This window comes from Centropristis striata, chromosome 1, assembly GCF_030273125.1.
Source record: "Centropristis striata isolate RG_2023a ecotype Rhode Island chromosome 1, C.striata_1.0, whole genome shotgun sequence".
Taxonomy (NCBI): Eukaryota; Metazoa; Chordata; class Actinopteri; order Perciformes; family Serranidae; genus Centropristis; species Centropristis striata.
Genome location: NC_081517.1, coordinates 31,537,670 through 31,550,888, shown reverse-complemented (window position 1 = coordinate 31,550,888; position 13,219 = coordinate 31,537,670). Strand labels below are relative to the sequence as shown.

General features: G+C 38.8%; 1 protein-coding gene across 1 annotated transcript; it reads right to left on the bottom strand.

The window, feature by feature from the left end:
• Positions 1 to 3,648: 3,648 nt before the first annotated feature.
• ppp2r2ca (protein phosphatase 2, regulatory subunit B, gamma a) lies at positions 3,649 to 12,073 on the bottom strand. Its single transcript, XM_059338432.1, has 10 exons — positions 11,951 to 12,073; positions 11,092 to 11,477; positions 10,448 to 10,545; positions 10,145 to 10,328; positions 9,139 to 9,251; positions 8,316 to 8,493; positions 6,614 to 6,778; positions 6,322 to 6,491; positions 5,420 to 5,511; positions 3,649 to 5,100 (listed from the first exon to the last, which is right to left on the bottom strand). The coding sequence occupies exons 2-10, from the start codon at positions 11,153 to 11,155 to the stop codon at positions 4,803 to 4,805; spliced, it is 1,362 nt and encodes a 453-aa protein (XP_059194415.1). The 5' UTR covers positions 11,156 to 11,477; positions 11,951 to 12,073; the 3' UTR covers positions 3,649 to 4,802.
• Between the last annotated feature and the right edge of the window lie 1,146 nt (positions 12,074 to 13,219).

Genomic DNA, 13,219 nt, shown 5'->3' with positions numbered 1-13,219 from the left:
ACAGTTTATGTTTATTTACTGAAATTTTAACAAGGTGATAGCATCTTGAAAATAATTTTATATTTGAAGTACTTTCTGTTAGTGCATGAGTTTACAAATATTTTACTATTTTATTATGTGCCTCTAAAGAAGTTTAAGAATGGTCAGATACTAAACTTTGGCTTGAGACTCACAATCACTTGAATGATCAGTGACATCACTGAGTTTTCAAATCCTGGTAAGCCAAGAATAAAAATAATATAGATGGTACTGTATTATTTGCAGGGAAGCTGATGTCGGGTTTTGACCACTTCTGAATGTGAGACTGTGCATTTGCTAATAGTAAAATTTTATCAGAGTGATTTTTATCTTTGATAGAGCAATGGTGCTGCTTCTTTTGTATCAAGGAATGTCTTACATGTTTGCATGTAAAGTATGTGTGAACCTTTTTAGTGTGTGAATGCAAATCTACCTATTTATTTAGAAATTGTGTGACAGAAAATACTTCTGGTGAGTTTGCAAAAAAAGTCTTGCTTTGTGGTCTTAAAATGTTCTGGTCTTAATCTTATTTTTAATAAATAATCTGATTTCACTGTGCCTTGGGCCATAATGCACATGAAATAGCAGTTGGAAAGCCAATATACAAGTATTTAGGCATTTTTTTCTTGTTTTAAGAGGGCTGTTTATGGTTAGCACACAAACCTGTCAAAGTATTCAGCTGTAAGTATGTAGTGTCAGTTTCAGTGATTTTATTTCACACTCACAACAAAATGCCACAGCAGAGATGTCATGGCCAATGATTCAGCAACTTAAGTAAGAAGGGATGACTTATAAATATAATCTTTTTATATAGACACCACTTCTTCCTGGAAACAAACATATAATCCAAACCAAATGAGCGTATTTATTCCCAGGGTTTATTTTTGATGGTGTCTCTGGCTGGAGACTTGCCAAAAAAACATTGAACAGTGTTCATTCCATATAATAGAGTGCCAGTAGTGTGATTATTTGAAATGATTTGCTTTGCTAGAATCCCTTTACATTGCCCCAATGTTGTGATACTTTAGTCACATTTATTAAGGCAAAATTCATGCTAATTTAACTTTAGCTTAGCTTTTTTTTTACTTCTTAAGCTGATAAATAACTTACAAAGCAATTATTAAAACCTGATTATCTGAAAAATACAGAAGCCTGAGAAGCAAATTGGGGAAAAAATTCTGGTGATCCAGTTCCAAGTCAGACCTAAATTGTTTCTCTCCAGGTTTTGCCAGGATACTCTTTCTAGATTCCGGATCTGTTAAAACATTTTTTTTTTGTTTTTTTTAAACGTTTTGGCAGGGTTTTGTTTGTTTTTTTGTCTTTTTTTGTTAGGATCATTTTTAGAAGTGTTTTTAATACTTATTTTGGTGACAAGAGGCTAAAGTGCACCTCTACCCCATGTTCTAAATATGACTAAAAGCATTCATGTTTATTCTAAACAGAAGGTATGTGCCGTGCATGGAGAAATAAAAACTCACCTGGGAAAAAATATATGTTGGTCCTATTAAGAACATGCCTCTTGTGGTCAAAATGAATATTACAACAACAAACACAACAAAAATAATCCTGACAGGGGAAAAAAATAATTAATTAAATAATTTTGAAAAATCAACTTTTTTCTCCTCTCACTTGCCTGTAGTGCTTCCATTGAAAAAAAGCTAGGGCAAAGCTTAAAATGGACTGTTTTTCAATCAGATACATGGTTTTCACATTTTGCATTAGAAGCCCTGATTAGATGTTCAGCAAATAACACTTGCAGTAAATAAAAAGCCATAAGATTATTAAACTGTAACCTCTAATTACCTGTGAATGACAATCACTGATGTTTGTACACTGTGAATTTGAGTGCCTTCTTTATTTCATGATGCAGTTTATGGGAGCGTGAAATGACTATTAAAGTGCCTGTCTTTCAAACAAAACCCCATTTTGGATGCTTTTATTCTGATTAATAGTCTAAAACTATTTCAGTGATGAGGGGGAAAATGGTGTTTCGTTACATTGAGACACTCAGACATAAAAAGAATCCAACACATTTCTTTTGTCAGATTTCAGATTATTTTATTAATGCACATTCCTTTCATTCACCTCATTTGAGTTATGTTATTTGTATTGTTAGATTTGTTTTTTTTTAAGGTATGATAGATATACACGCTAGTAGCATTGAGTAATGGCAACATGCTGCTGCTGCTGTGCTCCTGAACACAAATCCTCTCACTGGTTGCATGTGTCGGTGGTTATGATGCGATTACAACTGGAGGACTGAGCCCTGGAACTTAAATAATGGCCTGTCACTATGTAAACCATTTTCTCGTCGGTCGTTATTGTGGATTTTGTCGTGTTGTACAGTTCGTTTAACCAATCAGTGCAAGGTCGTGTCTGCATTCAACAACACTGGCAGACAGTGAAGACCAAAACAAAGAAGCTAGCCGACAGGCTGTAACACAAATGTCTGTGAACATTGATTTTTTTTTTAACCAACAGAGGTGAAAAGTGAGGAGAGAGCCGACAAGTGGAACATATATATTAACAATTGTCTTCTTTTCTTGGGGTTTTAGGTTTACACAGCGAAACTGTTGTTGATCAAACAGACAGAGCACAAATTTTTTGTGCAACCTCCATCTCTGCACTGTTTCTGTTGCTCCACCTGCTACAGTACACATCCAGACCACTTACAACTATCCCATCAGGGCCAAGGTCACTTGAAAACAAAGCACTTCACTGTAAACAATCAAATCTTGACCAAGTCACAGAATTCATCCCCTTACTGCTGTACATCCTAGGCTTTTTACTCCAGAGTAGCATGTGGCACTGTGAGGTATACGGTATAATGACATTACGAACCTGTGACATGATAAATTCACATGACATTATTGTTTGAATGTTAAAGACAGTTCAGCAATGTACATAATGAGCTATTGCACTGATGATAACCTTTGACGTTCAAATACACTGGACACAAACAAACTCATCAAAATGTTGATTAGCTCAATCAGGGGTCTCGTTTATGTGCTTAGATTCCATCTTTTCCTTGATTGTAAGATACTTCTTCAGAGTGTGCTTATGCATTATAAAATGAACACGACTCATTTTAAATTAGCATAACACTTAGCACAAATTAAACTTTTGTCCATATTATATGTAATCACCAATCTGCCTCAATTTAGCATATGTGAAAGAGATAGACATTAACCCATTGTTGCTCTCATTTTCAGTATTACCTCGTGAGTAGAGCTGACCAATATATAGGTTGACAGATATTAATAGCCAGTATCGGCCTATCACAGGATTATAGGTATCGGTGTAAATGCTGTCCGATTTGTACCATTATAAAACAAATGTTTACAACAAATATAGCAAAAAAATTCCTTGGTATGATTAAGAAATTGTGTTTTCTCTCAATTTTTGTATTATTTTTTCTAATAGTCATCAATTGACTGACACTAATAATAATAAATTATGTTTATTTAGCTATCTATTTTATTCCTATTTATTCTTTATTTTATCAGTTATCATTTATAGGATTGGCTGACAATGTAACAGATTGTTTGTATAATGTTTAATGATGTATAACAATGTTAAATATTATTTAATCAAGTTTTGTGTTTTGAGAAAATTGGTGCACAATCAACATAAAAAAAAGGTCTTTTTTTATTCTAGTTCAAAAAATGATTGTATCAGCCATCATAATGGTAATCGGTTCATTTAACATCAGTCTCTGCATCAGTCTCAAAAATCCCATATCGGTCGGGCTCTACTCGTAGGTATGTAGACTTTAGACAAGGTAGACTTTACATGAATTAAAACCCAATACAAACCTAATATACACAACAAAACTGTAAGTGTGGGTTTGTGCACAACTCACCCCTCCCTCTCCACATACAGCAATACCAGTGTATGTACTGCTACAAATAGTGCGATTCTGCAGTCTTTCTATACATCAAATCCAAGGTTCATCTGCAGTGTACTAGACTTTAATCTTTACGCTCTCTAGAACCAAAACTGGCATCGCCTTAAAAAAAGAACGCAGAATATTTACAGCCAACAGTAAAAAGAGTGTATACCTGTAGAAGAAGAGCTCATGTTTTGAAGCAGGAATACTGCTGCACCGTGTTTTTTTTTCTTAGTGCTATTATTGCAAAGTGAATTAGGACAAAGATTACGTGTAAGTCTCCAAGAGCACTGCTCTAAAGGAGAGATTCAGCTGCTGTTGTTGCCCAGTAGACAGAACAAAAAGGATGTCGTTGTGAAGAGCTGTACAATAACACCACTCCTGATGTTCCACAATAGTGAAAAAATGCTTAGAATTAGATGCGCTGTCTGGCAAAGTCATTGGGAACTCGTCTTAAGATATTTATGCATTGTAGTCTGACGCTACCCATCACTTATCTTCTATTTTGTGTCAAAAGGTACCAGAGCACATCAGTGAGGAGTGCAACATAGTGTGGTCAACAGCACTGAGTCATTACAGATGGAGAGGTGTCCCCGCACCTCTTTCACTGCCCCTAGGGTGGAGCAGTTGCACATACATCTTCAAAAAGTGGGACTAGTGACCAAAAACATGTCCTGATGGGTACTGGAGACGTCAGGTTGTCTCAGTGTTGAACAAAAATGATTATACAACTTCCTTAGAGATCAAATAAATTAACAGTCTTGTGATTTTATCATTAATCCGATCTTTTATCACACAAACAGATGCAGTCTCATAAAGGCTGTCCACTCCCCATGCCCTCTCTAAGACATCCAAGTCTTTTGTGTGTCTTTGCCACTGTCCCTCCACCCGCCTGTCACTGTACCTGTGCCTCAGGGTTGACACGATCCTGAAAGATGTACAGGTTGTTTGTGGCTGCTATGGCAATGATATTCTCAGATGGGTGCCAAGCCATGTGCAGGATTTTCTTGGTAAAGTCCAGGCTATCGACGCCCACATCTCCACGGCGCCGCTTGCCGCCGCTGTACACACGCCGGGTCCGCAGCACGGCCCGAGGCTTGCTGCTTTCTCGCCAAGCCTCCAGGGTTACGCCTCGCCCCGTCTCCCTGTCGAACATCCGGAAGAAGCTGTTGTACGCCCCTGTCATGATCACGCTGAGGAGAGGAGAGATTGGCATAATGAGATGACATGTTGAGAAGGGCAAGTGAGTGCAGCGCAGAGAAGAAAAGCCAGTTCAATGAAGGGTGAGGAAGCAGAAAGGAAGAAAACAAAATTGAAGGCACGGGGATTGATTAGACGTCTGCAGAGCTTGTCTTTGGGATTGATTTAAATGTCGGATAATGGCAGGGGCAGAGCATTTAGGGGATCACTGCGAGAAGAAACGCACACACACTCCCCCTCTTTTGCTTTCAAATGGACTTAAATATACTGCACTTTGTCTTTCCTTTTCTCCCACTTATCTCTACCACTTACCTGTCTGAGCTGTTCCAGACACACTCAAACTTGTCAAAGATGCAGTCGTTTTCATAGAGGGAACACAGCTTACTCCTCAGATATTCATGGACCTGGGGATCAACCAGACAGTCAGACAATCTTAGTTTATGGGTTTGGTTCAGAATTATACATGGTGGTCCAGTGGAATGAAATTACTGTTATTATCCTGACTTCCACCGATTATGAAAACAAGATAATTGAGATAAAGCGATTACTGACTGTGCTGCATTTTGTTTCACAACGATGCTCTCATTTTGTCGCATGTTATAAATCCAGCACACACTTTTTTTCCCTTTTTTTTTTTTTACAGTGGTGGACTTTTGCCATGTTTTGATGTGTTACTGACTCAAACATGTTCAATATAATTTTCTTAAAATACTGAGTATATGTTGCATTTTAATTTCACATTTCATCTTTTAATTTTATTTTGGTGTAATTTTTGTATCGTATTGTATATTGAGTAGGTTTTTCAGTAGATTGTGGAAGTGTACTAACATTACAACATAGTATGCATTTTTTATTTTTTATTCAAACTACTTATTTAAATATATATTTATTCATGTCATTTATGTATCAATTTTTAAAAATGTATTTTTCTTTTTTTTCTATTTCAGTTAAATTTAAAGTACTTTTTTTTTTTTAATAAATGCATGATGTTTCCAAAGTTGATGAGTAATCATGTTTAATAATTGTGATTTAAATCTTGACAAAAATAATTGTCAACATGATTTTTGCTATAAGTCCAGTGTCCAGTGGATCAACCACATGCACAGCACAACATCTATGACAGCCTGTATGTATGCATATTCTGCCATGTTGTCATATTCATCAACAACACAACAAACACAAGCTGCATTAAGGGAACAGATGTGCTGCCTTACCTGGTACGTCTCCACGGGGCCCTTGTCCATGTTCAGGTCCCACACCTTGGCGGTGAGGTAATCTCTGGTCAGCAGGTAACGTCCACTGTGGCTGAACTTGACGTCAGACACAGAGGAAATGATCTCTGAGAAGAAGGACCGGCTTCCTGGATCCTCAGGTTCCTCAAATACTGACCAACAACACATATTCACAAATATAATCACAGATCATTGGTGAGACCAACAAGCCTTGTGATCAATTCTATGTTTCCATCAGTGCAAATAAGCTCTCTTACGTCCACAACATGCTTACATTTTGTGTGTCTGTCACAGAGTGCGGAGGCTCTCATGTCACAGAGGCGCAGGGTGCCCTTGCTGCTGCTGTACACAAACAAGTGGCAGTGGTGCGGGTGGAACTCTGCTGCTGTTATCACCTCCGTCAGGTCCTCCATGTTGGCTGGTTTGATGTCCACAATATCTGGGGAAAATGTCTGTTAAGGAATAAGCACCATGCACACAGTATGACATGTTATAATATATTTCAGGGAAGGAAGGCTGATGATAGATAGATAGATAGATAGATAGATAGATAGATAGATAGATAGATAGATAGATAGATAGATAGATAGATAGATAGATAGATAGATAGATAGATAGATATACTTTATTTATCCCAAGCTGGGAAATTACAGTGTAGCAGCAGCATTACACACAGAGATGATGGCAACACAATTTAAGTCAAAAGAACAACCTAAGCATACTTCAAGCAATACAATATAAAAATACAATAAAATGTAATGTAAAAATAAAGTGTCTAAAGAAGGAGTATGTATTAAGGAGTAGAATTCCAGTGCACATCCTCAGAGGAAGGAAGCCCAGAAACCACTACGGCAGAGATGTATTCCAACACATACACCTTTTCAGCTGCTTTTCAGTTTCAGATTATTGTCTAATTTTCAGTAGCAGAATGTTTTCCATGCTTTCACCTCAATTTATAATCACAACCCCAAAAAATGCTCCCCAACCAACCCCCGATATGAATGCACACTCTGCTCCTCTCTCTGTTCTATTTGTGGTAGTCCTGTGTGGCTCAGTAGAAAGTGTACTGCTGAGTGAATTATTTAAACTCTTCTTCCATAGATGCCTCTTTGATTTTCTAGGTCAGCTTCCATTTGAATGGGAAATCACCACCAACACACTACAGCCTCACTGGATACACAGCACTCTAATCGAAACATAAATCCAAACATAGTCACAGGCTGTTTACATTAAATATAAATCACGGATGAATTTATATGAGCAGGAATGTAAAGTATATTTCAACTGTATGTATATTTCAAAAGGAGGAATTGAATCAGAGAGCATATATACACCTTCGCACACTTGCATGTGGTGCATATCAGCACTATTAATTCATGCACACTCTAACATATATATAGGCTTTAGTGTGCTCTTTTTCTATCACTATTCTTAAAACATAGATTCACTAGCAAAAAGTTATTTTACTGCAATCAATATGATTATCCCTTAAGCACTTTATTAAGCATTCATTTTAAGTTTGGAAAATGACAAATAGGAATGACTACTGAACCCTGAAAATAAAATATTATTGACTTGTTATGATATTTAATCTGTAGAAAGAAAGGCTCAATTTCTGCCAGTCTTTTTGTGCTTTTTGTCCCTTATAAAAGGATGACTTTTAAGTAAAAATCAATTTCTGGAATCAGTTTTATATTGTTGCAGCAGAACTGATTGTGATGACACACACCAATACTTTCATAACAGTGGAAAAAATAGCCCCCTCTTTGTATTTTTATTCAGTGAAGTTCTGGGAATTTCATACCCTGCGATATATGAGTCACCTCCTCCAGTAAAAGATCACGTTACAAAGAAAAAATCAGATGGCAAGCTGCTTTCTGGAGTGATAGAAAACAGAATGATGTTGATGAGCAGAGTGGAATTAAAAATAAATTGTGTATGATATAAATTAAACAAATCAGCGTTAGGAAGGATACTGAAGCTGCGGTCTGTGATGCCCAGGTGCCACATATTGATGCGGAGGTCATCAGCGGACAGGTACGTCTCCCCGTCGCTGTTGACTGAGATGGAGTTAACATGGTAGGTGTGTCCGTTGGAGAACACTCGTCTAGGACGAACCTCCACCATCAGATCTGTAGGTTTCAGCACCGGCACCTTAAATAGAGAGATAGAGAGGATTGATTAACCCCCCTGTTATGTTCTTTTTTTAGGAATAACATGTCTGTGGCTCAATTTGACCAGGGGGATGTTTAATTATCCAAAAGTGTCAGAAACTAAAAAATCCCAATAAACATTGTTTATATTTCATTAATAACTCCATGACTTACCATTTCAATCAATATTTAGTGCAATTATGTTCTTTACCTCTCACAGATCATGGTTCGATGAGGATAATGCACTCTTTTTTCATTAAAAAAATGCATGTTAAAACTTTTTTTATGCACATTGGAAGGACCTACATATACAATACAATAGTTTTAGTATGACATTTATTTTTATTTTATTTTTTTCAATTTTTTTTTTTTTTTAGATTTAGATTTTTAGAAAGTTAGAAATGGGTCAATTTGACCTGCAACATAACAGGGGGGTTGAATTTTGTCGATAGGAAACAGTACAGGGGAATGAAATAGAGCGATAGAGCAACAACAAGAAACACAAGAAGGGCAGAATTAGAGGACATGAAAGTTGGGGGTCACATGAGGGCACTGGGACATTAACCTGATACGTGCAGTGTTTGACGGACCAAAATAAAGGTGATCATGTGTGTGTGAGTGTGTGTGTGTGTGTGTGTGGGCGCACCTGCAGAGAGGTGATGGTAGAGATGTCCTTGAGCCGTCCCTCCTCATCTTTCAGGTTGTATCCCTCTGGTCTCTTGTCTCTCTCACTCACCTTCCACAGTTTAATGGTCTTATCTGTGACAGGCAGAAAGATTTGCACATCACAGGAAGTTGATAGAGTTGAGAGAAAGCGGACGATAAAAGCAACAGTCAATGGAGAAGAGAGCTGATAAAGATTTCTTCTTCATATGGCCAGTTTCTAAGGCAATTCAGGTGGACACTTCAAGGCGATTGAGTTTCATGACAGGAATATCATCAGAGCACAGATTAGATTCTGTGGTTTTCACACCGGAACGTTGGTGGCACTACTGTACCCATAAACGTGACTCCAATGACTGGCTTGATGTTATATTATCCCAGCAAGGTAATAGAAGATGAAGCCAGTCATGCCATTGATATCTCAAAGCACAAACTATACACAGGTTGAGCTATTTGCACTGTTAACTGGGATATCAAGTTTAAAACACTTCGTCTAGAACTACAAACATGCCAGGGGGACTGGAGGTTATATAATAACATTTTCAGAATGATTAAAAGTTAAATTACACATTTTAACAGCTTTTGTGTTTGTACATTCATAAACAGAGGAAATGTACAGTTGTGTTTAAAAAGTTTGGCTCTTTGCCTGAAAATTTGGATTCGTGATTTAAAATTTTGACAAAAATAACAAGCAAATTATTCAAATAGAAATATGAACAGAGAGACCTGTATGTATGTAACGTATAAAAGAGGTGTGCCACATTACATTTAATTGACCATCCATTAAAATGACAGCTTTGATGCAATGATGTGTCATTTTGTTAAATGCCTGTTGCCCTCAACTCCTCTCTCCTCGTGTCTCTTCTTCATCTCTTCTGCTCTCACCAACTGTGGGTGTGACTAAGACATGAGGAAAGGAGTTGAGGATGTACACACTGGGAAATGGGAAAGGCCCTGTGGTTTATTTCCTGGTCTCTGTGGTTTCTTACCATTGGTGGAGAGGAGGAAATGTGCTGCATTCTGTTGTGGCAGCCATCTGATCTTGTTAATTTTCTCTTCAATCTCCAGACTCTTCAGGTAGTCAAAGTCCGGCTCGTGGCTCTGGAACGTGCTGTAGACATTGTACTCTCCAGAGTCCCCCGTCTCCCCCACCTCCTCAGACTCCCCTTTAGACTGTCCAGGACAAATAAGGAAAAAAACACAGCTTTGAATTGGCATTTATGTGCAAAGATAGATCCTATTGTTTGTGGATATCCTGGGTGATTATTTCAAGTTTTACATGTTAAACTGACCTCAGTCTCTCTCTGGAAGATGACCACGCGGCCACCTTTATCCCCTGTGGCCAGCAAGTCCCCCGTCTGGTTGAATTCCACCGTAGAGATGACATCAGCTGGGAGGACGACAGAGAAATGTGAAGTAATTAAGCAGGATCATTTTTAGAATAAAAGAAGCAGGGGTGTGAGAGAGCTAAAGACATGGTAGAATAGAAAGGAAATGCGGAATATGAAATGTGTCCACATTTGGGGATGTGGGAATAAAAGAAAAAAACTGGATCAATAAAAAAGTATCTTGTTCAGCAAAACCATAATAGCTGATACTCATAATGCTCTGGCCTTTTTTGGACACATTCTCAATGGGACAAGAAATAAGCACCAAATGTTACAGTAGTTCTACTACCAGCTCCTTAAACTTAAAACCATACATTTAAACAATTATCTGTCATAGGACACTTTGTTGGCAAAATCATATCTGGCCCAATAATGAAGTGTCTCTCAGTGAGCGTTCAGTAGGTCATGGAGTAATTAATGTCAACATCCTTTCCTCATATCGAGCAGTGCAGGGATAATGCACCCATGTAGCTGAAATGAAACCACTCAATCATACCAGCATGTTATCGGACACCACAGAGACAGCGATGACACACCGTCTGTTCTACCTTCAGTGACGTAGTCTCGCAGGAAGGTGTGGTTGATTTTGGGGCTCTCAGCGTCCTCGCCCATCTGAAGCTGAGGGAGGGTGACCCGCCAGCGCGCCCGTCCTGAGGGGAAGGGTCCAATCCGTGCTCTCTCTCCCCACCCAGGCTGCGCCCATGCTGCTAAGGCCTAGCGAAGCGGCCTGGAACAAGGCATCCTGGGAAACCAGCCAGCCGGAAGGAGAAGAGGTGTGAAGAAGAAGAGATGGAAAACGAACGTGGAGAGGGAGGAGAAAAGAGGTGTTCTAAGAAAGAGGAAAAATGTTGAGAGGAAAAGAAGATGCAGGAGGACAGAGAAGAGGAAAGTGGTGAGGTGGAAGATGTGAGGCAGGGAGAGATGGATGGAAAGGCTGGGGATGAAGTTGGAAAGAAAAGAGGAAGGCTGTCGTTAGGTGGGCTGACAATACATGCACACAGCATGCCAAATGGTGTGACCTTTGTTAGACATTCAAAACACTCATTAGCAGAGACACATGTGTTCAGACGCACAAGGCCTAGTCCACGCCGAGGCAGATCCCAGAGCTGTAGAGGGGAGGAAAATAACAAACTCCAGCAGCCAACACAGAGAATTCAAATCTTTCTATATGCACAGAAACGGGATGTAGAGGAAGAAAACATTTACTGCAACATTCACCCAGTGTAGCTCCAGCAGTGACAGTAAATACTCCCAGGGTGTGGTAGTCCAGATCCCTGCTCTCACACGCCACACACACACACACACACACACACACACTTCTCAAATAGATAGTCCTTGACGGAGATCAGAGGAGAACGCGATGTCTTGCCTGTGCTGCAGGAGGGAGACAGGCCTCAGCACACCTACCAGTCCGCCTGCTGCTGCTGCTGCTGCTGCTGCTATTCCTGCTGGCGTGTGTGTGTACGTCCTCTGCTGCAGAGTGCCCGGGCAGGCCTTCGTGTCTGTCCAAAGGGGGGAGGAGAAGGGAGAGAAAAGAGAGAGCAAGGGTGGTGGTGAGAGGAGGAGAGGCAAAGGAGGAGAAAAAAGAGAAAGAGAGAGGGATAACGAGGAGGATGGAGGTCCACTGCCTGCTGATGCTGTGGAACTGATTCCGTGCAGCATCCACTGTGTCATGGCAGCCTCCTCCTGGAGCAGCCAATCACGGCGCAGCTGTCACTGGTGGACCCACCCACTGCAGATGATGAGGGAGTGAGCAGCCAGCAGAGGGAGCAGTTACACTGATTGGTGTGCAGGTAAACACTTTGAGTACTCAGAAGTAAATGTTGGTGAGGTGACCCCTCTCTGCTGCCGTCTACATTGAAAACATTTAATTCCAAAAGATATTCTGTAAAATGAAGGGATGGACGTTTTTTTGTTATTATTACATATTAAATTAAACAATCAACAGTACTTTGCAAAACTCTTATTAAAAGGTATTCATCGAAAATTTTACCCACCAGTATACAACTTAAAACTCTTTACTGTGTCATGTTTTTAAAGGGACGGTTCACCCCAAAATTAAGTCATCTTACTTGGAGATAGAGAGGTCTGCCTTCTGTCAAATATATTTAAACTAGATGGCACTTTACTTGTCGTGTGCAAAGTAGCAAAAAAAAAATGCATTTGAAAATGCCCCATGTTTTGGTGCACTTGAGAAATAGACTAAAAGTGGGGAAGGCCCTACGTTTATTTTACTTTATTACTGTAACATATTACAATACTGAATGCACTTATCTTGTTACTGAGAATTGCTATTTCATGTTTGATGCAATTTGCTGTTCGTTTCAATTCTTTTTTTTTTTGTTTGTTTGTTTGTTTTTTTCTTCATATTTTAGTTTCTATGTTTATGTGTATGTCTTGGCCAGAGCTCCCTTGATATAGAGATTCTTAATTTAAATAGGAAATATTTCTGGTAAAATAAAATAAAAAGTACGCGTCACACAGTATTTTGCAGCAAAGCTATTTATTTATAATTTTACCCACCAGTGTTTATGGAATGCTTACTGTTTCCTGTTTTCAAGACACACATTAAAAAACAACCAGAAATACTGATATAAAAACCAACAAACACAAACTTAAAGCAACAACTTTAGTATGCTGACTGCCATGTTTTACCTTTAATTTGATTAATTCAAG

Excerpts from the sequence above, each read along its gene's own strand:
- ppp2r2ca (XM_059338432.1), bottom strand. The coding sequence starts at position 11,155 with ATGGGCGAGGACGCTGAGAGCCCCAAAATCAACCACACCTTCCTGCGA. Across the intron at positions 10,329-10,447 it reads TCTTCCAGAGAGAGACTGAG|TCTAAAGGGGAGTCTGAGGA; the intron begins GTCAGTTTAACA and ends TGTCCTGGACAG. Across the intron at positions 6,779-8,315 it reads CATCACAGACCGCAGCTTCA|ATATTGTGGACATCAAACCA; the intron begins GTATCCTTCCTA and ends CATTTTCCCCAG.